This window comes from Ziziphus jujuba, chromosome 3, assembly GCF_031755915.1.
Source record: "Ziziphus jujuba cultivar Dongzao chromosome 3, ASM3175591v1".
Lineage (NCBI taxonomy): Eukaryota > Viridiplantae > Streptophyta > Magnoliopsida > Rosales > Rhamnaceae > Ziziphus > Ziziphus jujuba.
In genome coordinates this window covers 21690500-21718112 of record NC_083381.1, presented here as the reverse complement: position 1 = coordinate 21718112, position 27613 = coordinate 21690500, and the positions used below count along the sequence as shown (strand labels likewise).

The 27613-nt window shown below is 31.2% G+C and overlaps 2 protein-coding genes across 2 annotated transcripts; one reads left to right on the top strand and one right to left on the bottom strand.

Annotated features, from left to right (window-relative positions):
• Positions 1 to 226: 226 nt before the first annotated feature.
• On the top strand, positions 227 to 3992 carry LOC107404105 (F-box/kelch-repeat protein At3g23880). Its single transcript, XM_016011052.3, has 2 exons — positions 227 to 1351; positions 3837 to 3992. Exons 1-2 carry the CDS (start codon positions 227 to 229, stop codon positions 3990 to 3992), a joined length of 1281 nt encoding a protein of 426 aa, XP_015866538.3.
• Positions 3993 to 23530: 19538 nt separating this feature from the next.
• Positions 23531 to 26600, bottom strand: LOC107404106 (uncharacterized). The gene is made up of 2 exons (XM_048478208.2): positions 26460 to 26600; positions 23531 to 24872 (listed from the first exon to the last, which is right to left on the bottom strand). Exons 1-2 carry the CDS (start codon positions 26532 to 26534, stop codon positions 23769 to 23771), a joined length of 1179 nt encoding a protein of 392 aa, XP_048334165.2. The 5' UTR covers positions 26535 to 26600; the 3' UTR covers positions 23531 to 23768.
• Between the last annotated feature and the right edge of the window lie 1013 nt (positions 26601 to 27613).

Below are 27613 nucleotides of genomic sequence, written 5' to 3'. Positions count from 1 at the left end.
TTTTTTTTTTTTAATTTTTAGGATAACACAAAAAGAAGCTCAACCCAATTACTTATCATCGCTTTTAGAAAATTTTCATTTATTAACTTATTTATATACATTATTAATTAACTTATATATATTAATTGCAAACTCAATCCTTTTAGGAGTTAACCTAATAAAAAATATATAAATATTATAAATTTGCAACCTTCTCTCCAGGGGCGCAACAATCAAGAGAAAGAGAATGGAGGAGCACAGCACAATAACGAGGAAAAGAAAAAAAAGAGATATTGAATATACAGAGGCAGAGGATGTGATATTCAAGGATATAATGGATAACATACTGAAGAGAGTTCCGGTTAGAGATCTTGCAAGGTTCAAATGTGTTTGCAAGTCATGGTCCAACTCCATAATACCAAAGGTAATGGAAAGTATTAGTAGTTGTAGCAAACTCATAGTTTCGTCTCCTTCAGAAATACATATTCAGATTGTAGATCATGAAGCAGCAGCAGCAGCAGCATCATCATCCAACACCAAGAGCATCGTCAAACGCCTTCCTTTTCCAATAAAAGAATCAGGTCAGATCGTAGTTGGTTCCTCTAATGGCTTTCTATGCATATTTTTGGTTGGAAAGTACAATCTTATTTTGTGGAACCCTTTAACCAATGCATACAACAAAGTTAATCTATGGGTGGAAAATAATCCTCTTGTAGAGATGATCTTTAATTATTTCTACTTCCCATTTATAGGATTCGGGTATGATAATTGTAATCATGATTATAAGATTGTGAAATTGATTGATTTCAAATTGATGGTTTATTCACTGAAGACAAATTCTTGGAGAAACTTGAAACCAATACCTTTATCTTTTTGTTTGAATGAGTACAAACTTGAAACTGATAATCCCAATATCGGCACTCTGGTGAATGGAGCTCTATATTGGTTTGTGACTCTTTACGTGACCAATGCAAGAAGCTATAAGACATATGCGATTTTTCGATTTGACTTGGCAGACGAGAAGCAGAGTTGGGTTCAACCACCCACTAATGCTGATCAGAGCATTGAATTAAAGTTGACTGTTTTTGAAGTAAACAAGCAGCTCTGTGCCTATCAGAACCTTGGAAGGGTGATCGAGATGTGGGTTTTGAAAGAAGAAGATAATGATTTTGAAAGTAGAAAAGTGAAGTGGACAAAATTGATGAGCATTGAACACTCGGAACAAGTACAGCCTATAATATTTATGAGGAATGGTGAAGTACTATTACATGTGAAGAATGAGGAGAAGAATAAAGAAGGTTTGAGTCTGTATAATCACAAACAAAAGAAGTTCAAATGGCTTGAGATTCCAGAGATCAAAGACTGGAAATATGTAGTGCCTACGCATGAAAACTTTCTGTAGCTCCCTAGAGGTTATGAGAATGGTCAAGCCAGCAACACAGAATCTCTTTTATTTTTTCTTGTTAGTTTGATTTCATAAAAACCCAGTGTTTTGAAATCATAAAGGTATTTCCCTGCATAGATCATAGTTTGATCCTACAATGACAAAGCCGTTGCTTTGAGTTTAATAATCTGTCCTTTTAGTTGTTTTCACAGAAATTGACGGCACGTCTTTAGGATTTGATATATTGAACAACATGCAAAACAAACGATATACTAATAAAGCTTGACAGCACAGAAATCGACACTATATATATGTTTATATATACACTTTTTCTTATCTTCATAATGCTAATCCCGGTTCCAAGTTTCCCCTTCAAAAGCACTCAAACCATGAAAAACAAAGCAAAAACTGCCTTTGGCATCCATCATTTAACAAAGAGACACACAGTTCTAAGTAAAACTTCTTTATATAATGAAAATCCCCCACAACAACTTAACTTTCAACTTTTTGCTGTATACTCAACAAAAACCCAAAAAAAAAAAAAAAAAAAAAAAAAAAAAAAAAACAACACAAACTTGTAATTGTTCTAAACAGCTACGTAAATCATAACAAACTGTTGTAAAAAGGGGTAAAAAAAAAAAAGTTAGGCAAGTTTAAGGTCCTATGCACAAAACCCTCCAGAGATTTCCAGATTCTATCCCCATAAACCATACCAGGCTGACCAAACTAATCAGAAATTACTCCGACTGTTTCATTATTGGCATTGAGAATGCCATAGCATCAAAGGTTATGATCATCCTGCATCGACCTTTCCCCATGGATTACTTCCTTTACCGGAATGCTCAATTTATTCTTGATATGCTCTTCAGCTGGTGAATCGTAGTATTTATGGGCATATTACTCTGTGTACTACTCAAGTTCACCTGGATTGTTGTTGAATAAACAACAATCAATTGTTGCAATTGATAGTAGGTGCCCCTAGCCATTTCGAAATCTTCTGAGAAAGACTCTGAATGGTTTCGAATCATAGCTGCCTCCTTTTGAAAAAGCATCATCTCCATTCACTTTCTTCATAATCTCGTTTGAAAGAGCAGAGATAACATCAAAATCTTTTTATCAATGGCGCCACACACGTGTCTAGCACTAATGGCAAATTGAAGTGCTGTGTTATTAGCAATGCCTATCAACTTGATGCATGATTTGATATTTCTTGGTATTGAATATGCAATGCTTTCTATGTCATAAAAAAATTAATGCTATTGAAAATTTTACTGAGGTAGGAAGGCATTGTTTCTTCTTCCCTTTTTTTTGGGTCACTGATGTTCTCCATTCTTATCTATCCTCTGTACTCAACTAACCCCGCTCTGGAAATGGCTTTCCTTTTGCCATCTTTTGATTATTATTTCAAAATTTACTTTTTAATTTTACGACATAACATCGGTGTAGGATGTCCAAATCAGTATAAGTTGTTTAAGTTTGTACCATCAATTGGCCACGGATTGTCTGTGAATGTTGATCACTGGACAATAAAAGTACCAAATGTCATGACCAAATAGATTCCTGTTATTATTTATTTTTTCGAAAGAGAGTTTCAACTTTAGATTTCAATTACTTCGACATGTTAAGTAATTTAACATCAGGGCTTGAAATCTAATCTAGCCTTTACTTTAAATTTAGTTATCTGTTAGAGTTGGTGACCCGAATTCTTATTGACTCGATCCGAAATGCTCGCGGTGTGACCTGTTTGGTGAAATTTATTTTGAGGAAAAATTGGAACTTTGTGGTGGTAGCGTCGACCATCGACTATACAATATATATATATATATATATATTTTCAGAGGTTTTCGGATGTATTGAGTTTTTACCTCTCTGTTTGCTCACCTTTTGTACCAATCTTTATCAGTAAAAGCTTAGCCTCTCTTTGCCCTTAGTTTTTTTCTGTCAAGGATTTTCCACGTAAATCTGTGTGAGTTTTTTATTTTATTCTTTATTGCTATTGTTTTTGTCTTATTTTTCGTAACATTATCCTATTTCAAAAAGCAAGAAAAATAGAAGAAAAAAAAAATTGAACAAATCCAATATAGCACCTTCGGGATCTGAATTCCCACTAGAGAAGTTGTGAGACATAAAACTAAGGATGGTTATGGATGGATAGTTAAGAGTTGGTGATGCAAAGATAAGTATGACCGAATTTGTACAAAAGAAATCTAGCATAAAACATGCAAGTCATATCTTTTTGTGCTCATATATTTAAATTAATACAAACCGTTCTCAGACAGTGCATCTTTATGCATTTAGCTTTTTTATTAGACAGGGTAATTAAAAGTTAAGTGGCATGAGTTATATATCTCTGGCAATGGAGCAACTATGAGATGAAATGGAAAATATTTAATTTTTTTACTTCACCCCACAAGTCACTTGAATGAAATGTGCTTAATTAGCTACGGATCTTGCTGCATTCTTTGTTATGCAGTTAATAGAGATGACATACAAGTTGCCTCAAGAGGATTCTGATGGTGAGATCTTTAAATCCTTGTATGCTCAATCTGAAGAGTTTCTTCAAACCAGTAATGCAAGTATTGATGGCCGTGGTTCTGCTCGAGTTTCTGACCTATATTATGATGGATGAGACAGTGGCTGACAATCTGCTTCTAATACAAAAGAAATTGAACCTCAAGTACCAAGTACAAAAAATGACTTCAAATCACATGAATCTTCAACGCAATTGTTACTAATGAATTTTATTAGAAAGCAATGAAGTGAAGAAAAAATAAAATTCTCATTCACTCTTTCTTGACTAAGCAAGACATTCAGCCAAGAATATTTATACATGTGTACTGGTCTTATAAGGAAAGGAAAGCAACGGTAAAATAATTCCAATTCCTATAATTTTTCTGTACATAAATATAAATAAAGAGAACTCCTTTGGGTGCGCTGCCAGAGTGTGCTTTCATGTGTGGTTCAAACGGCTAGCTAGAATTTGAAACTTTGATTTCCTCCTTGTGCTCTTATTAGTGCCATGATATAAGGTGGGATGATTATTGACTTCATAGTTACTGTGTTATAAATGAAACAAAAAGCGAAACCTTTTTTATGGTAGTGAAACTTTTGACATTCCTTTTGGCTACAATTACTTCTATTCCTATGTATTAAGCTTTATAAGCTCTATAAATAGAGCCAATTGGTGTTTGGATTAATCGATCAAGAATCTTTTAAGTAAAAATGGAAATATATTTCATTTCTCGTTCTCATATCTTCCATTTACCTCTTATAAAACTTCTTCACAGCTGTTTATATCCCTTATGTTCCGGAATCCCATCATGATTATCTGCATATTGTCATTGATTAATTTACCACAACCTAAGGCCTTTTTAAAAATTTAGAGATTTGAAGAAGGTGTTTCTCTCATTTTTTGCTTACAATCAGTCTTTTATTTTACAATAAACGAAGGTTTACCGACCAACAGGCAGAAGAATGGTGGAATGGAAACAAAGACATACTTAGTTTTATAACTTTTTCAATTTTTTCAATTATGTAAAGTAATTTGTAAGTAGGACCACCAAACTATTTAACAGTGGCAGCTTATGTATCAATTAGGTTTAGGCAAAGGTTTATTCAGAATAAATTAGAGAAAGAACCTAAGGGCCTGTTTGGCCAGCTGTTTTCAGAACAGTTTTCTGTTCTTGAAAACAAAAATTTGTTTCCAAAACAATTTTATACCTGTTTGGCCATTTGTTTCTAAAAACAAGTTCTGAAAACAAGTTAAAAAAAAACAAAATTGGGAAAACATCAAAAAGATGTTTCCACCTGTTCTCTCACCTTGGCCTCTCTTGTCTCTCACCTTCGTCGCTCGACCAGCCCCTTCACTGGCTTGCGAAACGTTCACGCTCGTCGACCCACCTTCCATGGAATAATATATTTAACATAAACATCATTAATTACTTCTATGGCTTCTTGCATGTATGTATTTATATATATATATATAGTCCAGCTCTTATCATGAGATTTTATTTTTAAAAAAATGCATATATTTAAAATGATATATATGAGTCTGTACCACAATTTCATCAGGTATCCTAATGAAAAATTGTTTTTTATATATATATATATATATATATTATTTATATATAAAACAAAAAATATAAATGGACCTGATTAGCTGAGGTTCCAGCGCCAAAGACAAAGCCAGAAGGGAAATCTTGTCTGCTAAAAGCCTCAACCGCTAAGACCCCAACGCTGGTATTTAGCACAAAAACAGCAACAAACAGACTCTCGACATTTTTCTTTCTGCCGATCACTACTAATTATGATTTAGAGAGAGAGAGAGAGAGAGTTTTTTGATCGAACTGCGATAAATACACATCGAATATACAGTCAATATAGTCAATAGTGATTTATCTTTTCAAGCTGCATAATTATTTCCTTCTCTCTCACCACTGGAAAAGATGTCGATAATTTTAAATGATTCTTATTATTATTTTGTTTTTTGTTCTACAAAAGTTATTCAGATTGTTGTTTGTTTGGCTGCTTGGAATTTTCCTTTTCATGGGGATAATTATGGATTATTCTCTTTAATTTTTTTACAGATTTGTTATAAGTGCAAGTGTGGCCTAATAGAGACATGTGGACACCTTTTATGTTTACATGAAACCGTGTACACATACATACATATACAAACAAAAGAAAAAAAGATAAAGGATGGGATGTTTTGACATGTGTGTGTATATATATATATATGCATGGAGCCAAGAAAAAGTTTGTGTGGCTAAACAAAAGACATGTGGATACCTTTTCACATGTTTATATATATATTATATATAAGGTTCTTTGTATGAAAGAAAAATAAATAAAAACCTTGTATGTAACCCAAAAAAAAAAATAAATAAAAATAAAAACAAAAAACTGTTTAAAAACATGTAACCAAACATATTTTCTGTTTTTTGGTATTGAAAACTGTTTTCAAAAATCAATGGCCAAACGCTCTTTGTTTTCATAAAACAAGAGAAAACAGTTTTCTGTTTTCATTTCTGAAAACAATGTTTCAAAAACAAAAAACAGAAAACATGGCCAAACAGACCCTAATGTTCTAGAAAATTGATAACGTAAAATTCTACTTGACAATAAGAAAAAAAAGTAGGAGAAATTTGACAGTGAAGATTGTTTATTTTAGTGGGCAGAGCATAACTTGGATTTTCTCATTCATTTAGTGTTGATGATTAATATTTTATTTAATAATTATTTATTTTGCTGTACTCTCTTTTTGGCATCTAATCTAGGTCTGGCAAAATTTCACATAATATGATAACACGTACGAACCCACATGATAATTTACAGGTTTGGATTGACGATATCGTGTCGGATCCATATCGGTGTCACCCAACAAGACCCATAAATTATGGGTTTTAACGGGTGAAACACAATAAACCCATTAAACCTATTAAAAATGAGTATTTTGGTAATTACATAAGTTTTATAATATTAAAATTATTTAATTTATTGTTAAACATGTATTAATTTGTTCTTTTTTAGTTTAATTTATAAAAAAAAAATTAAAAATAAACAAGAATTTTATAATTTTTTTAAAAAATATTATTTTATTATTTCAAAGCTAAGTGAAATTTAAATTTTCAAATTTATATTTATCGTTAATGGATTAACGGATTACATGATAATTTACTGAATGGGTTCGAATTTATCTATTTTCACACAAAAGTTTAACAAGTCGTATTTGGGTTAATTTAATTTCATACGAACACGACAAGAACATGACATAAACACGATTTAACACGAAAACTGCCAGGCCTAATTTAATCATTAACCATCATAGTCGTAAAGTAGAAAAACTTCATAAGACGTTTACCCATTTTATAAAGCCCTGCGATATTTCAATGGATGTATTTCATGGTCTAAAATTCTCTTTGTTGTTAACTTGTACATTTCTTTTGTATCAAATACCATGAAACATGAAATACTATTCACCAAAAAAATAACATTTTTTTGTTTGTGAAAACCAAAAAGTTTAAAAAAACAAAAATGAAATACTAAACTTTGGACTTGAAATTACATGAAACTCCATGTATGACATTTGTTTTAGGATAAAATACAATATCTTTTATATTATTTTAGTCCACATGTTAATCATGTGTGTAAAGTCTAATACAAATCATGTGCAGCTATTGTGACTATTTTAAAAGGGAATGGGATGGATTCACAAAAAAGCCTCTGTTTAGTGGCTGGGCCTAGGCAAATGCCTTTATGGCCTTGCAATTAGTATTTGAAAGACTCATATTTTTTTCTAAATAATAATAATAGTAATAAATAAATAAATAAATCACTTTATAGGAGTAAACAATAAAAATGATAACAAAAAAGGAAATTACAAAATCACGTGCTGATGGTCAATTATATATATAGCCAAACAATGTCTTAAAGAGTGTTTTGCTTCATACTATGTTTCAAGAGACAATAAAATAAGTACAACAGACAAACTATAGACAATATAGTTAACCACAACAAAATTGGCCCCCCTATACCCTAATCTAGTATTTCTCTATAGGGTAACACGTTGAGCTATGCATGTGGCTTGTTCTACAATCTCATGGCCCAACTTCAGAAGTTCTATGGCTTTACTAGTGATCATATTTGCAATCAATATGTTGGCATTCTTGGCATAAAAAAAACCACTCATGGAAATTTCCTGGTCAATGCTACTTCATGCATTTGTAACGCCCTGATCCCTATGGATATCATTTGCATCTTCAGAACATTTGGTGACAATGCGAGTGAGGTTGCACTTCGCAAACATCTTGGGGAAACCGTGAAGTAACAATGGGCATGAGCTGCATGTAATGTGGCATTTGCAACATGAATGGCAGTGTCAGGATTGTACACAGCATCTGCGGCATCACTGACGGCAGCTTTGGCGGCAACATCGTAGTTATGGTTTCAACTACACCATAGTTTCAAGATAGCTGAATTTTGCATATGATTATGGTGTTTTAATTGGTTTTTTTTTTTTTATATTAGTTAGCTTGAAGGATCTTTTGGGTGTTGGAATTTATTTTGTTCATTTTTTTTTTTTATGGAGATATTTGTAGATTTTAATTATTAATGATGTTTTGGAGAATTTTTTTTATTTCGCATTATAAATTTTATTAAGTGTTATAAATATGACTTTTATCACATTTCAAATATAAAGTACATAAACTTGGGGTGTGACACCTCGTCTAGTTATAAATGCAAAATGGAATCTAATTTTATACAAGGATTTACTTTGTCACAACATTTTAATTTTGTACACAATTTATATATATATATATATTTATGTATATATATTGATAATACACAATTTAATTTAAACGAAAAAAGAAACATACATAATGAATATTTACTAAGTCATTAGTAACTGAGATTGTGAAGTAGGCAGGTATCACCCTTTAAAGTATCATGCTTCATTCCTTACCCCTGTCCAGGTTCGAATGTGGCATAGCCGCAATACCAATAATTATCAGGAAAAAAAAAAATGGTAATTGAGATTATGAGCAATATTGTTGTGACACCAAATTAAGCACTCCTCTAGCCCAGGGTTAGAAAGGCCCATCCTGGATAATGATTGAAAAAAGTCATCACGGCAAGGCCGAAAAGCACAAATTTAAAGTCTAAAAGGTAGCTAAAAGATGATGTCATATTTATCTTTTGCTAAACCCTAAACCTCTATTCTCTATCTGTTCCCTGTCTTATTCCGCCATTAGCTTTTCCTGTTCTCTCTCTCTCTCTCTTTCTATACCGCCATTGGCAACCAAGTCCAAGTATTAGGGGTGGGCTCGGTGCGGATTGGTTCGGTTTTTGGGGTTTTTTTAAACCTAACCGACCAATTCGGTTTGGGTTGGTTACATAACCGAACCGAACCGAACCCAATATACAACCCGAAACCGACCGAACCGACCATATTTGATCGGTTTGGGTTGGATTTGCGGGTTGGGCCGGTCTGGGCTTCGTGTTGGGCCTCGGCCCAAATTGTATATATATATATATATATTTCGAATTTGGTATTTTTTGGACAAAAATTGTATAAAAAAATTTTTAGGCCTTTTTAATCATCAATCTATATTTTAAATTAGATATTCTTTTCAAATTATTCTTTAAATTAAATAATTTTAACATACATCCATCCACCTAAACAAAAATACCAAATAAGTTAATTATTAAGCATCAAACATATTAAATAATACAACACATAATCATACAACTATAATACAAATCTACAACTACCACCACCCAATTATAAACCATACATCAACAAATAAAGTATATAACAAGTCTACAACCATTATTAGCTACAAAATAAAATACAACCCATATTTGAAATCTAAAATTTTAAAATAAACTTATAATTAAATAAACTAATAATCCATAAAAATAAAAATTATTTTAAATATTGTTTTCTTCCACATTCTCCATTGCATGAAAAGCCACCAGCAGCAACCACAAGCTCACTACCTCAATAAATCAAATTCCATTCATCCTTCAACAAACATTAAAATTATAAATAAACATTAAACATTAAGCATTAAATGTAAAGAATTAGCAATCAATAAACATTAAGTGTATTACTAAAATATTATCTAACTTAAAAGATAATTGATGATTTGGAATTAACAACAAACTTACCAAGTAATCATATATCAATTAGGTGGAGGTAAACTTTGTTTTGTAACCCAAGATGCTCCTAAACAAATTAAAATATGATATTAGATTAATTAGTAAGCTAAAAGAAGTTGTAAATATTACTAAAAAATTCTAAAAACTCTAAAATAGATAATAAAAATAAAATTACAAATAATAATAATAAAAAAAATTCTTACCCGATTCAATAGAATCATAATATGCGACATCTTCTATTGGTATTTCAACTCTATAATCATACGTCATAGGCTTTGATTGCAACCAATTTTGAGAACAAATCAAAGCCTCTACCATTTTTGGACCCAATGAACTTCGGAATGCATCAAGAATACGCCCTCCGGTACTAAAAGCAGATTCGGATGCTACTGTAGAAACTGGAATGGCGTATACATCTCTTGCAATTTGAGATAAAATTCGATATTTTGTCCAATTATTTTTCCACCAAGCCCAAATATCAAATTTCTCACTCTCCACATCCTCACATGGATCAAACAAAAATTTATCAACCTCATTCTGTATTTCCAATACATTTTTTTCCATTTTTCTTTTTTTAAATTGTGATTCTTTCAAACGCCGACGATCATCTATGCTTCCATCATCCAATGAATCCATCATCATCCCACTTTGTTGTGCTTGCATTGATTGACCATCATTTGAATTTGATACTTTAGAACTCCCATTCATAGAATCAATTTCCTTATAGAAGTTGTAAAGGTTAACTAAAGTATCTTTTACATCCCTAGTCAAAGATTCAACCATACCACTTTCATAAGCATCCTCAAAAAGATATGATACATATTCCAGCTTATATCGTGGATCAAGCACAATGGCAATAAGCAACAACTTGTTGACATTTCCAAGTGAACCCCAATATTTGTCAAACTTTATCAACATTTTCTTTGCCATATCGGCCATCAAATGATTTTGACTATTACTCCATTCAACAAGTGCATTATACATCAAACTCAATTCATGAAAACATATATTAGAAGTAACAGTCAAAGAGGCACTAAACTTTAAGGTAACTTCATAAAAAGTAGCAAGAAATTTCACAAAAACCCTTGCACTATCCCAATCTTTAATTAGAGGTGGTCCGGCTCTCTTCCTTCCTACTTCATCTTCCTCAAAATATCCAAGATAATGTCCATCAGCATCTATCATCCTATCAAAACCTTTTTGATACTTCAAAGCCGAGTTCAACATCAAATAGGTGGAATTCCACCTAGTAGACACATCCAAAACCACGGTTTCTTTATATTCAATTTTCTCCTTCTCTACACATTCTTTAAATTTGTTTAACCTTGAAGGAGATTATCGAACATATCTAATAGCATTACGAATTCCAGCAATACTATCATGGATTTCCTTTAATCCAAATGTCACAATTAAATTTACAATATGTACAGCACCAAAACATTTCCTTTCCAATAATTTAATTTTTCTTTCAAAAAATTAACAGCCACATCATTTGAAGAAGCATTATCAACCGTTATTGTGAAAACCCTTTCAATACCCCATTCAATCAAACAATTTTCTATAACCTTACCAATTGTCTCACCCTTATGATTTTGCACAATACAAAAATTTAAAATTCTCTTATGCAACTTCCAATCATCATCAATGAAATGAGCGGTAAGAGTCATGTAATTGTTATTTTGAATGGAAGTCCATGTGTTCGTCGTAAGACAAACCCTTTGCTTCCTCAATGAAAACACACTCTTCAAAATTTTTTTCTCATCTAAGTACAACTGAAACACATCTCTAGAAATTGTTTTACGAGATGGCGGTTCAAACTTAGGGTTCAAAGCATTACAAAACTTTCTAAACCCTTCTCCTTCAACGTGGCTAAATGGTAACTCGTCCATGATGATCATTTCTGCACATGCAATCCTACATGCCTGTTTACTAAATGTTGTACTCATAGAGACCAAATTACTACTACCACTTTCAAATGAAAGAACTTGTTTCTTTTTATCCTCCATCCTATTAGGGTATTTTTTGCATTGGTTCATCAAATGGTTTCACAATGTACTAGTTCCACATCTCTTGGTATTACATGCATAATCTACCCCACAATGTTTACATTTGCACCTAGGATTATTTGGATCATAATCTGGAATTTTTTCAAAATGTTCCCAAACCCAAGATGGAGCCCTAGAAGGTTTTCTCTTTTGCGTTTTATAAGGTTTATCCAACTGTGAAGGTTGAGATTCAGCTTTATCTGATTCATTTAAATACTCTTCCAATTCATTAATATCATACAAATCATTGTGGCCCTCATCCATCTAGAACCTATTAAAAACAAAATAAACATATACATATATGTATATATATATATATATATACAAATATATATACATATAGCTGTCAAAATCAGCAGGCCAGGTTATATTAACAACTTCACAGCAATCAAGTCACACATCACTTCACAATCTCCAAACTTCACAGCAAACAATTTCACAGCCTATGCTTCACTACACTTTCCAAAAGCAATTTTTGACCTTCCCACATGCAAAAATAACGAGAAAAAGGCTAAGTAACTTACCTCCAAATAATAGACAATCACACAATTGTTTGTGATCTTGGAATTAAACGAAGGAAAGGAATGCTATTCGATTTATGCAAGTCACGATAGGCTGTTTGATTTTATCTACAAAACAGGGGAAAAAAATATATTAGACCACAAAGCAAAATAAAAAAAATAAAATTGCAATACTAATTAGAAAAAATAGAAAAAAAAAAGTTTGCTATACACTTCTTCCATCCAAACTCCTGGTGTTAAGACTGATTAGAAAAAACAGCATTCCATAGTTTCCATGTATAATATTTTATGTATTTAAAATAGCATAGATTCTTTAAGTAATGGGAAACAACCACCAAAGGAAATTAAAAGAGAATAAATTCCAGAGAATTAGAAGCTTATCAAACCTGCCACATCTGTTCTACCATTTGGAGAGGAATTAGATTCACTGCCCAAATTAGTGCTGACTGCTGAGAGTTTGAGAAGCCTGTCCAACAGGTGATTCAGGCAAGCTGTTTGGTCCTTGAAGGTGACTGAAGAAGTAGCTTTCTTCCAATATATTCTGCGATTGTGAACAAAAAATGCAGGTTAAGGTTTTTATTCATATTTATCAAGACAAAAAGTTTTAGTTATGCATAAATAATTTTGAGTGACTTGAGGAAAAGAACCTCATATATAATTATATATAAATATATAAATAAAAATATATATATATATGCAGCTTGTACTTAATCACTTAATTGTTAGATATATATGGTTCTGGTATAAAAGTAAATAGAACAGTCAAGGAGATTACATACGAGATAATTAGACTCTCTTTCACAATGCTTCAAAAATGATTATCTAAGAAGGCTAGTCCCACTCGTTGCTTAATTAACCCATTTATACGCTTTGACTTTTTTTCCTCAATCATACTCTCACTTCATCACCATTTTGAATCAGTCCTCCAGAAAAGTAAAACTATAAATATTATTTTTCAGATCCACGGTTGCTTTATTAAAACGATTGATTTAGAAACCAGACAACAAATTAATACTACCTCTTGACAAAATGACTCTCAATTAAAGTATTTCTACATAAGCTTCCCATAAATTTTGGAAGTTTATTAATTAATTGCTTAGGATATATATTTATATGTGTGAATGCTTATTTGTATTTATCATCATGACATACATAGCCAAGAAAATTAATGAAACGATAAGCACCAAATTTATGATTGCGCGATCATAAACGACATAAAGTAGTTGGAAGGAAGAAGCAAAAGGAAACAAAACAAGTTACGGATGAATGGCCAACCATATGGGAAGGTAGGGACCCTCCATAAGGAAAAGTAATGGTCATCAGTTGGCACACGCAGAAATTGACAATTCTCTGTTTTTAACTTTATTTGGAACGTATATATATATATATATATATACTGTCATTTTAATCTAGGAACATTTTGGCTGTAAGTCGATAACCAATCCTATAAAATGCTTATTCTCAGCGGATCTACTTGCTCTTACTCTTCATCATCATCATCCTAAACATGGCGTGTTTGACATTGAAACAAAGTTTAACTGGTTGAAAATTCGAATCCTTCTGACTTCTAGGGTTAGGAATTCATAAGTATTTGGCTCTAGCGAGCTATTTCAACATGCTTTATGTATATGTTTTTTTCTTTTCTGCTTTTCCTTCTATATTGTTTTAGGTACTCGTACTACACGATCTGGGGAAGTATTTGTACAAGTTTATACCTCCCACTAAATAAAAGCAAAGGAACTTCTTATGATGAAAAGGTATAAGGAGATAGCATCCACCACACTATCAACTTTTTTCCCATTTTGTTTTATTTTATTATTATTTTTTTTTTCTGAAAGATGAAAACTGAAAGGCACTTAAAAATAGTGGAGCCATGTTCAGAATTGGAAGGCCATGAACACCAAATGAAATATGATCACTATAATAATCACTAATCAATTTCAATTTCAATCAATCAATAATCACTATAATAATAATAAGAAATATAATGATTTTTACCTGCAGAGCTTGAGACTTGGGAGGGCGACGAGTGGTGGCGAATGGCGATCGGCGAGAGGGCGACGAGTGGACTGGGTCCGGTGCCGGCGGTTGTTCAAGTGGTGGCGTTGCTTGGGAGTTCAATCGGGTGGTGGCTGGCCGGAGGATGCTGCCTGCGAGTGGCGACTGGCGACGCGAATGCTAGGGCTTCAATTTCGTTTTGTGAGAATTTGAGATTGTGTTGACTGTTGAGTGCTGTCACTGTTGTGTATTGTGTTTTCATCTTGAAATCCAACGGTGGTAATTAGATGGTGAGAGATCAATGGCTTACAAAATTTCATAGAAATAATTTAATGAAAATAATTTTTGCAAAATGGCTCTTTGGGTATGAAACGGTTCGGTTCGGGTTGGGTGGGTTAAAATTCCTTCCAACCCGTAACCCGAACCAAAAATCTAACATTTTTATATGTATAACCCGACCCAAACCGACTAAACAATAAAAACCAACCCAAACCGACCCAAATTCTTCGGTTTGGTCGGTTTTGTCGGGTCAGGTCGGTTTTTGCCCACTCCTACCAAGTATGATTATATCTCTCTTTCTCAATATAAATTATATGTTATTATTTGTAAATGGAAACATAAAATGATTATGGAAAAAATTATCTACTTTCTCATACATAAAATGATTGACAATTTTTTAAATAAGGAAGGAGTTTTAAATACAATAAATCTGTAACCGATACTACCTATTAAATAGGATTAGTTTTGGATAAATTATATTGAACAATAATAAATTGTTACTTACTTTATCCCTTCATTAATTAATTAATATAGACAAATTAACTCTTATCGGGGTCCGCATGTTTCAAACTACAGGTTCTCTGTATCGCTGGTCCTATTTTTCAGGAATTAATAATGCAAATCTTATTATTATTTGGCTTTTGCTCTCTTGCAAATCAACTACTCTTAGTATCTTTGTCACACCCAAGTCTATATACTTGAAATGTGATAAAAGTCATACGTATAACATTTAATAAAAGCTAGAATGCGAAACATAAAAACTCTTCAAACATTATTAATGAATAATATCTAAAATGTCTTAAAAAAATGAACAAAAAAATAAACTCCAACACCCAAAAAGTCCTCCAAGCTAACTATTATATAAAAAAAGAAAAAAAAGAAAACAACTAAAACACCATTATCTTTAATAACATAAACATAATTTTCATATAATCTCTAATTGTTAATTACTTAGTAGGACTTGATATAACATAATTTTTCTCATCGATAATCCATATCAATTGGCGTGTAAGGAATATAACAAGTGGGGAAACATAAATTTTAAAAACAAGCACTCATACCTGAAGATATGAGTCATACCCCTACTGTGATCATTAGTAGGTACTCCCACATGAAAAAATATGTCTAAACCTGAAGGTAAAGAAGCATAAATGATTAGAGAAATATCCTTATATGATTCATCTCAATACCCGAAAACATATCATAACATATCACATAAATGTCTACTAAGTACCAATAACCAGAGCATAAATATATATATCAATAATCAAATAATTTATTGTACAATACATATATATTTCATAAAACATAAAGTTATAGAAAACGTAAATAAAACAATAACATATCATAATTATATATTTATTATGGTTTCAGTAAAAAGTCTAGTAGCTTACATTGACCAGCAAAGTCCACAAAAGATAAACAACCTATGAATAATACCAATAATCTCTCGTAAGTAAAAACCAGAACTATTGTAACACCCCGTCCCAAAGTACGCTGGAATTTTCTCATGTTGACCAAGGTTGACTGGATTTGACCATCGTTGACCGAGAAAGGTCAAACTTTGACTTTTTGACTTAGCAAGAATTCTAGGTTGATCGAAGTACCATTATGAAGTACGCATCGACACGAGTCCATAGACGAGTAGCACATCGAAAACGGAGTTACGGTTTGAAAGTTATGAGCAAAACAAGTTGATGTCCGAACTGTCCGAGGATACCGGAGTTGACTTTTTATTTTTGTGAAATTGAGTTTTGACTCATATATGGTTGTAAAGTACTCGTCGATACGAGTTTGTAGACTAGCGGCACATCCGATTCAAACATGTGGTTTTAAAGTTATGGACTTGTAAAATTTTTCAAATATCGTATTATTTTAATATTATTCTTAAACGTGTGAACATTATATGCTACATGTAACTTAGTTAATGGTGCCGTGTGTCACAATTAGAAAATGCCACCTCTCAGCCACAAGTAAATGTTATATTATATTATTTTTGTTATTATTTTATATATTATATTATTATGATAAAATTTTATTATTTTAATATTATTTATTTATTTATTTTTAATTCTTTTTTTTTCTTTTTCTTTATTTTTCTTTCTTTCCCCACGTGGGAAAAACACTTCTCCTTTTTTCCTCTTTTCTTCTCTTATCTTCTTCTTCCTTCTCTTCCTTCCTTCCCCCACCCCCCCACCCCCCCGGCGACGGGATCCACCTTCCTCCTCCCTCATCTCCGGTCGATTGACCACTATGGGGACGACAGCAGGCCACATGTACTGGACAAACCGGCAACCCACAATGGCACAACCTCAGCCACTCAATCTCCGGCCAATGGAGTGGCTAACGCACTGGGATCAGCGCATAACGCAGGCGGTCAGCTTCCTCCCCGTTGGCTGGTTTTCCGGCGACTATCGGCCGTGCAACCAGTCCTTTCCCACCAATTTGAACCCCTTGAGTCCGTTTCCAAGCTCAAATTGGCTCAAACCTCGCTCGTTTGTGGGATATTGTGGAGTTCAAAACGGGCCATGACTCCCCGCTGGGATTCCGGCCATCTCCGGTGGCAGTGGGGCAAATTGAAGGTATATTCTTGACATCCTCGTCATAAGAAAATTAATGCCATTTTTGGATAAAATATTATTATTTTAATATGGTAGTCTGAAAGATATATTGTTTAATATTTAAATAATTATTATTTATATTGTAGATGTCAAATTGTGCTGAATTGAATAAATATGGTTTGAACCATATTTAGTATGAATTGATTTGTAGGTTGAGGAATTAATTATATTAACTTACTGGGATAGTATATATATATATGTGTGTGTGTGTGTTTAATTATTTAATTATTTATGAAATTGAATTGTTGTGGAAGAGATTAATTTTATGAGATTATGGTTTAATATTTACTAAATCTATTGTTGATTTAAATGTTAAGATTTTAATATGTAAATAATGCATTATGTGATTTAAATTCTGTATGAATTTTTATGCATCTTTTATTATTAATTTGGTGTAAATCAATTTTATGGATTTGAAGGAAATATTTAATTAAAAGATATTTAAAATGTATTTATGTGTTGAATAATTATGTACACTAGGATTTGGTATTCTGGTGATAGGAATTGAAATATTGAATCTGATGTATTTGATGATGGATTACAAGAGAGCATGAAATTTTATAAAACTGATAAGGGTGTACGATTTAATTATATTTTATCAAAATTCTATATTTTATAATATTATAAAATATTTTTATTGGTTTTCGATGCACCATACACGTACCGGTGTTCTATAGTTGTGGATGTGATTAACGCACAGGTGGATGTGGATATGATTAATGCGCAGGTTGTAATGTCTCCCGTGAGTTGCCATTGGACCCAGGGCAGACAAGTTTGATATTGGCCATAGCCGCCCCCCTCCATGGCCGGGACGACGATTTAAGCAGCAATGCGGTGGGACACCACGCGACCGTATGCCGGTTTTTCTCTTTAACCTCCCCGTCAGACGGTGCTTTGGGACGCTGGACTCCGTAGAACACCACTGGTATATAATATGTGCATCAAGTATTTTTCGTATATATATATATATATATTTTATATTTTTATGGATTATACCGTACGGGGACAGCGATCCGATGTGGTCCATGAAGAGCTAGCATCGTAATTATGTTGCCTATGAGTTTAGGGGATTGGACGGCCAATCTAGGCAACCATCCCAGACTGTATTGGTAATAGGGTGCCGGCGACAGCTGGAAGCATGGATTGCACAGTATGTTGAAGGGTATCGTTTGAGCCCCTAATACGAGTACATATTTCATAATATATTTTGAATTTAAAATATTATTTGATCTCGTACTATTCTATTCATAACCTGATTTTCTAACATTATACTTAATTGCTTTTATTATCATTACTATTATTAATATTATTCTCATTATTAATATTACAACTATTATTTATCAAAATTATGTTTACAATTATTTTCATTATTACTAATATTATCATCATCATTATGATTATTATTATTATTTTTATTATTATTGCCATTATTTATTTTTATTTTTATTATTTCTATTATTATTATTAGCATATGATATATCCGGACAAGTATCACAGCCTACAGGCAAGAAAGATAGTCATTGGGCAAGTATAATAGTCCTTAGACAAGTGGTAGCCTTTGGGCAGGTGAGATGGTCCTTAAGATAGCTATAATTATGTGATAGTTCTTGGACAAATGATTATCTTCGAGTAAATATGACAGATGATATTAGTACTATTTTTTTATCATGAAAACGATTGCTATTATTATTGTTGTTGTTGATGTGATAATTGTTTTACTTTTCTTCTTATATCACGCATCAGTATATGTTGTAACACAATATTTGAAATGTACGGCAATCAATGGGTGGTATGGGTGGACGTGAAGGATTAAAGGTATAATTGGTTGTTTATTTAGTTGATTATTCCTATTGCATATATATACGTATGTGTTTTATATAAATTGTTATTGAAGTGCTGGCACTGTGGAAATTATTGTAGTAAGGTAGGAGGGATAAGGTGGTACCATATAGTAGTGTAACTTTGTGCGAGTAAATTTTGTGGTAAGTCCTTCCCTTAGGGAAAATGTTGTCAGATTTTTCATTGGAAGATTCGGTGGTGTTCCTTAGGATCAGGGCTTGTCCAGGGTTCTGGTGAGGGATCTTAGACGGGTCCTGGCAACTATTGTATACCACAATTATTTTACATATAAATCTTAAAATCAAGCTCTTAAATTCAAACTAAATGAATAAGAGTTGATACCATATGATCATCATCGCCTAACTCTCAAATCTTAAAATCATAAGCCTACAACAAGATTAAATCCCCAAAAGCCAAATAAAACCTATTAATCTATAAGCAATCTCTAAACAAGAATTTAATTCATTATTCAAACGATATCAACTAAATTTTAAAAATTATAAGGGTATTGTACACATGCATAAGTAACTATAATTAAAATAATTTCATAAAAAAGATAATGAAAATTTATTCAAAACTCATTGAAAAGTTAACAAAGAAATATTGCAACAATTAGATTTCTAGAAATCTTCATTTAATGTACTATTTGTCTCTCTTTCATAAAATTTTGTATTCATTTGAAATTTTATAGATTAATACTAGAGACTTATATACACACCTAGAAAATTTTAAAAGCCAAATAAAGGTCGAAAACATTGTCAAATTAAATTTAGTAACTAATTGATAGAAACTGAAAATCAATATTTAATAGGGAATTCAGTCTACATAAAAATTCATTAAAAATAAAGTACAAGTCCAAAAGAAGTAAAATGGTACAGAGTTTTGCTATATATAGTAAGAATTCTATATAAAAATTATTAGGTCAAATAAAGACTCAAAAATATTTTAAATCAAATTTTATTCTTTGCTAAACTGACCAAAAAATAAATTCAAACAGCCTAGAAAATCACCATGGCCAAAATATAAGGAATTTGAAGCTAAATTTTTTAATAGTAATAGTAGACATATAGAGAATAATGCATAAAAATTTTCATGTCAAAATAATTTCGTTAGGATCTTTTTTGCACAAAATTTCATAATAAATTGAAAACATATCCAAATCAATCCAAATAAATTTTTATTGCTTCATAAACATGTCTATATTCATCCATAAAAAGTTTAGTGCCAAAAAAAACTTTTAACTATTTTAAATAAATTTGAACAATTATCCTGTACAGATCCCCATAGAGTAAATACCTTTATTTCTTTTTTCAATTTGATAATAAAATTGAAATAATTCTTATAAAACAAACGTATTAGGATAAAAACTCAATTTTTTTTTATAAAAAAAATAATAGTTATAAAACTTTAAAAGATAAAATATTATATATATATATATATATGTAATATACCGTATATTACACGAGGTATTGTGACATATAAACTATAATATATATATTTTTTTTTTGGTCAAGATAAATGTAAAATTGGCGAAGCAATTTTATCAAAAACTCTATTTTCGTAGCACTACTACTATATTCTATTAAGTTGAAACTATTTACAATATTATGGTAGTTGGTCATGATATTTTAAATTTAGTATTTTGCATGTTTCAACCAAAATTTCAACTAAAATAATTTGAATAATAATAGTAATATTAACATCCTAAACATATAAAGAATAATGCATATAGAGAATAATGTATAAAAATTTTCATGTCAAAATAATTTCGTTAGGATCTGTTTTGTACAAAATTTCATAATAAATTAAAAACAGATCCAAATCTATCCAATTAATTTTACTACTTCATAAACATGTCTATATTTATCCATAAAAAGCTTAGTGCCAAAAGAAATTTTTAACTATTTTAAATAAATTCGAGCAATTATCCTGTACAGATCCGTATAGAATAAATACCTTTATTTATTTTTTCAATTTGCTAATAAAATTGAAATAGTTTTTATAAACCAAATGTATTAGGATAAAAACTCTGTTTTTTTTTTTTTTTAAATAATAGTTACAAAACTATATATAATATACCGTATATTACAGGAGATATTGTGGTATATAAACCGTAATATTTTTTTTCTGGTCAAGATAAATGTAAAATTGGCGAAGCAATTTTATCAAATACTCTATTTTTGTAGCACTACTACTATATTCTATTAAATTGAAACTATTTACAATATTATGATAGTAGGTCATGATATTTTAAATTTAGTATTTCGCATGTTTCAACTAAAATAATTTGAATAATAATAGTAATAACATCCTAAAAATATAAAATTATTTTTCATGCACGAAGGTCAACTACAGATCCAATTTGTATTTTACAAAACTTTACTGATTAAAAAATAATATTTTTCCAATCTCGACGATGTAGATGGAATTTTTCCTTCTTTTTTTTTTTTCTTTTTTTTTTTTCACAAATGCTTTGGGAAAATAAGTATGAACCTGACATTGTCATTTGTCAATGTAATTTTTTTTTTTTTTTGGATCATTTATCAATATCATTGTACACTATAAATTACGAAGAATTTTTTTTTTTTTTTTGGTTAATTTGGAAGCACTTTATGTCATAAAGTTTTTTTTTTTTCTTTATCCACTATTAATTATGAAGAAACATTTTTTTTTTTGGTTAATTTGAAAACACTTTATGTCAATAAAGTTTTTTTTTTTTTTTTTTTAAACACAAATGCTCTGGGAAAATAAGTATGAACCTGACATTGTCATTTGTCAGCATATATATATATATATATATATTGGTGAATCATTTGTCAATATCTTTATCCACTATTAATTATGAAGAAACATTTTTTTATTTTTTTTTGTTAATTTGAAAACACTTTAGGTCAGCAAAATTTTGGTTTAGTTGATAATAGATTTTAACCACAACCGGATTCGAGTTGAAATAGCTTTTATTAGAAAAGAAATAACTAATAATATTGTAATCTTTTAAAAAAAAAAAAATTAGATCTATATTCAATTGTGTATGGTGACACCCTGTAGTCAAAGGCAAATAAAAAAAAAAAGAGCTTGCTATTATTACTTGGGTCATCAAGTTAGCTTCTACTTATGTTGAAACTTTGGAGTATCTTTCAAGTTCTATTTATAAGACTTGTGCTAAGGGCTAAAGAAAATTTTTGATAGGAATTATTTCCAAAATTAATAAAGTTCTTAGTTTAAATATTTTAATTTGTCTCGTGAATTTGGATCGTATTTCTTATAATATCTCCTAGAGGTGGCAGTAGGATATATAGTAAATGACAATATCCTCAACTAGGTTGAAACTTCCTTTATGACTACACATATTCTCAGTGGCGGAATCTCAGCGACTAAAGTTTAACTAGTAAATAAATTTTTGATAACTTTTATTTTATGCCCCTTGTATATAGCATTTTAACGGGAATAAAACATATATTAATCAAAGATCAAGAAAATGATAGATATGACAATTCTGGCTGATTGGTAGTGTCCAGTTAGAGGGTAGCAATCCCCTTAGGGCTCTTTTAGCAATCCAATCAGCACACTTATTATGATCTCTAGAAATTAAAAGTAAAAGATTAAAATAGTAAAACTTCCTCTCAGATTAGCTATGTCCTGAATTTTATTTTTTTTATTGTTTTTTTTTTCCCCAATCTAAAACAGACACGATTTCATAAAAACCCAATGTTTTGACATCATAAAGGTATTTCCCTGCATAGATCAGAGTGACAAAGCCCTTGCTTTGAGTTTAATAATCTGTACTTTTGTAGGGTTTAGACATATGGAAGAACGTGCAAAACAAACGATATATTAATAGAGCTTCACAGCACAGAAATTGACACTATATGCATGTTTATGCAAATATATATAAGAAAATTTTAAGATGCCGAGCATTGCACAATCTGTACTATGTTATGGTGCGGATTTCAATCTCAATGTGATAATAGTTAATATTAAGATTCGCATAATAAAAATATGCGGACATTCATATTATAGTCGAACTCAATATGTATATGTTTTTTCTCAACTTCGTAATGCTAATCTAGTTTCAATTTTCCCTTCATAAACAATTGGATGGATGATGAAAAACAAAAGTGAAACCTGGCTTCCACATCCATCATTTAACTAATGAGAAATATTAATGAAGGATTATAAACACTGTTCTAAGTAAAATTTCTTAGAACATACTAAACCTTTTTTCTGTAATGAAAATCCCAAAAACAACTTGACTTTCAACTTTTATCTGTATATTCAACAAAAACAGAACAGAATACCAAAAACACAAACTTATAGCTGCTCTAAACAGCTACCTGAAAGATAACAAACTGTTCTAAAAAGAACAAAAGTTGGGAAGTTTTAAGGTGTAGTGTACAAAACCCTGCAGAGATTTCCAGAAGGCCATCCAAGACTGATCAAACTAATCAGATATTACCCCAACTGTTACATTATTAGTATTAAGAATGCCATAAAATCCAAGGTTATGATCATCGCGCATCGGCCTTTCTCCGAAGAGTACCTCCTTCACCGGAGTGTTCAACTTGTTCTGGATCATGCTCTTCAGCTGGCGAATGGTGGTATTAATCGGCATATTATTCTGTATACTACTCAACTTCACTTGGATTGTTGTTGGAGAGTAAACAGCATGAAGAGTTGAGTGTTGTTGGATGTTGTAACTAGCCAAATCGCGACCATCTTCGAGCCTTTTGCCTGAAAACACGAGGCCAAGAAAATGAGGAGGCATTCTCAGCTTCTGGAAAATCTTCTTCTTCACAGCTTCAATTGTGTCAGACTGTTCCACATTCAGAGTTATTGTCTTCCCACTCCAAGTCTTGATCAACAACTGGATTCTCGGAGCCAACATCAAGAATTCAGATCCTTCTTTGATGTCGTAGAAAGCCAAGGTCTTGAAATCTTCAAGATTTTTGCCTTCATGAATCAGATGCTGATCACTCAGTGACTCACCAAGAATGCTCCCAACTATGGTTTTCACATCATTGATGGTGAAGAGGGTCTTTGCTTCGATTCTGATACTATCTGATCTTTTCGGGATTTTGATCCAAATTGAAATCATATCTCTAGGATTGAAAACAACATGAAATGTTGCTTCTTTCTTAATGTTGAGTGATTCAAGAGTGGTGTCATCATCGAGCAATTTTCCTTCATACACAAGAGTATACAGATCCATCTCAATCAGTTCCTTTAAATGGATAACCATTTTGATTCGTCGAACAGTTTCTTCAGGTTTCGCTTCCACGACAATGGTCTCAGGGTTTGATGGCATTTTGACATTGATTTTGAGTCCAACAAAATTGTCAACAACAAGATGAAGAACAGAGTCTCTTTGAATACCATAATCATCAATTCTGTGGCTATTCCTGAGCAGATCACCATTGAAAAAGATCTCCTGAAGATTTTCAGGAATTCCAAACCTCCAATGTACCTGGGATTTTAGATCTTTTACTGTCTGTGACCTCTTCACCTTCAAATTCATAGTTTTCCTGACCTTCAAGTAAACATTGAACTGCAACAAAAGCAAATTAATATTTGTATATTCTCTTTAAGAACATTCACAAAGTGTAACCAAATCCCATACTACTCTCCTACTCTTTAAGAAAGCAATTGAGTAATATGAAAGAGTAAGTAAAATGGTCAGGCATAATATAGAAGCATAGTAAATCCATTAATATTCAGCATGGTTAACATAATTTTAATTTAGATATCTACTAGCATTGAGAAGATAAATGTGGCTAAAGTTTCAATGTGGCAACAATCTTATATATATATATATATATATATGAAGAGCAAATAAAAAGTTCATATATATATTTTTTTTTTTCAATTTTTTTTCTTTGGTAGATGTAACATCACAAACCCAACACCAACATATTCATGGAAAGTAGTCATGTATATGCAATAGCATATTGAATTCTTGGAAACAAATCAAAATAGGATGCAAACAATGTCACATTTTAATAAAGCTAACCACATTGACTAAGAAAATGATTAGCACATAGGTAAAATTAGTCCCATTCATAGGACATAGAATGATGTATTGGTTAGGCTTAGCTTATGGGTATGAAAAAAAAAAAAAAAAAAAAAAAGAAGATAGAGTTTCCTTGTGAAAACATGCAATTCTATAATGCTTGAACACGTATATGAGTGTCGGATACGGATACGTATCCGTATCTAGGTGTTAGACATACAACCGTGTCAAGTATCGTACTTAGACGCAAAACCCTTCATGCAAAGCATCATAAAAATTATTCCTATAACCTAGCTACCATAGTAAGATTTGAAGAAACCTAATAGACCATATCTTTTTTTCCAATTTAAGAAAAAAACTTGGTTACAACCGTTGTACCACATCAACAATATAATATCGAATAATAATTGGACATATTTATTTTATAGGATCCACATTTTTATATCTAATAACGTATCCGATGATTATTAGTTTATTGTATCATTGTTGTATCATTGATACGATATGATAACCGTTATATTAGAAACGTCTAACCACTTCAGCTAAAGCTATATAACATTCCTCCACCCTAATTAAAATAAGTATCTCTCTAGCCATAACTAAGTTTTAATATATCAAAGAGAAAAATTGATCTACCATCATAATGTGTCTCCCAATCTAAATCTTAATGACTTAGATTTTTAATGCAAAGGGAGTTTAGCAATTAACAAAGTACAACAAATAAATTTCTCTAATAAAATAAAAGTGAATAAAAATTAAAAAAAAATAAAAAAATAAAGGATCACAACAAATATCATATGGTTATATATAGTACATGCAAAAACCATCTTGATTTACAGGCAAAAAAATTTTGCTATCCCTTCAAAAACGAATATTTTTTGAATCTGAAACCCAAATTCATCTGCAATGCACACAAGAACATGGTTTTGTTTCGTTGGGACACAAATGCTAAATTTTTCCACAAGAAATCAAATCACTTGCAGACTCAACACCTAGAATTCCAAACAATTAAAAAATTGGGATCCCAAAAAGTACTAGTAGAACACTCTAGAAAACACTAAAAATCAAATAGAAAAATTAATTCATTACAAAAAAAAAAAAAAAGGATTAAAATTGATGTTCAACCTCTTCATCAGATAAATTGGAGGAGTTGTTCATGTTTGTGTGAGAAGACGGTGACCCAATTCTGAATGTATCCATAGCAAATGTGAGTCTCAAACCTTAACCCTGAAGCTAATCCACTATACACCAAAAGAGACTAGAGAGTAGAGATGGGTATATATGTCTGTTTTCTTTTCTTCTTTTTTTTTTTTTTTTTGGGTAAATTAGTGCATGTGTCTGTTAAATGTAAAGACAACTATATCTTAGTAAAAATAAATAAATAAATAATTTGAAATAAAAAGAAGTAAATAATTAAATGTATTTTTATGAAAAGAAAGAAAGTAAATAGACGCGTAGTGCTGTTTTTGCTGTACTATAACCGTTGAACCGAAATGAGACAAGTAGCAATTAATTAAGCTGCAATAAAATAATGTAAAAAAAGGATAGGCTTTGGAAAATGAATGGAGACAAAATTCAAAAACTAAAAATGCATATACATTTTTAATTGTAGTCGTAAATTTAGTGGATTTTTGTACTTCCTTTTTACATGCCAAAAAGGGGATGGTATAAATGGAAAAGAAATAAAGTACAGCTTACTTTTCGAATGTAGAAATCCAGATAGTACCGGCCTAATTAGGAATTAATTTATGGGATATATAATATCTTTATTATTGAGTATTTTCTTAATGAGAGAAATTCAATTCTAATTTCTACCAGATTTCCCTCATACACTGCTCAGCCTAAAGAGTCCCTTTCTGAGAGGATAAAGGAACTCCTTTTAAAGGGCAACATGCTTGCAGTTGCGCCAAATTCCTGCATCTAGCATAGAGATGTTTTCTCACTATAACCGGCACCAAACATAATAAGTTATACGTCTTTTGTCTAGTCCAATTAGATTATATTATATTTTAAATTTAGCCCAATTTAAACCAATCTCAGTATTTTAAAACCAACTGATTCTACCATTAATGATTAAAAAGAGGAGTTCACTATGAAACGGAAAATGAACCTTTTATTACTTGGTAAAGTAAGTATAAAATACAAAAGTAAATATGGTAAGGCGTCTCCTTAGGAGACAAGTAGCAAAATTACTATTTTCTTGTGTAATGTTTAGAAGAGCTAGTTTGACAAATTAACCTGTTCTTTCTTTGAAAAAAAAAAAAAATGGGTAATTATTG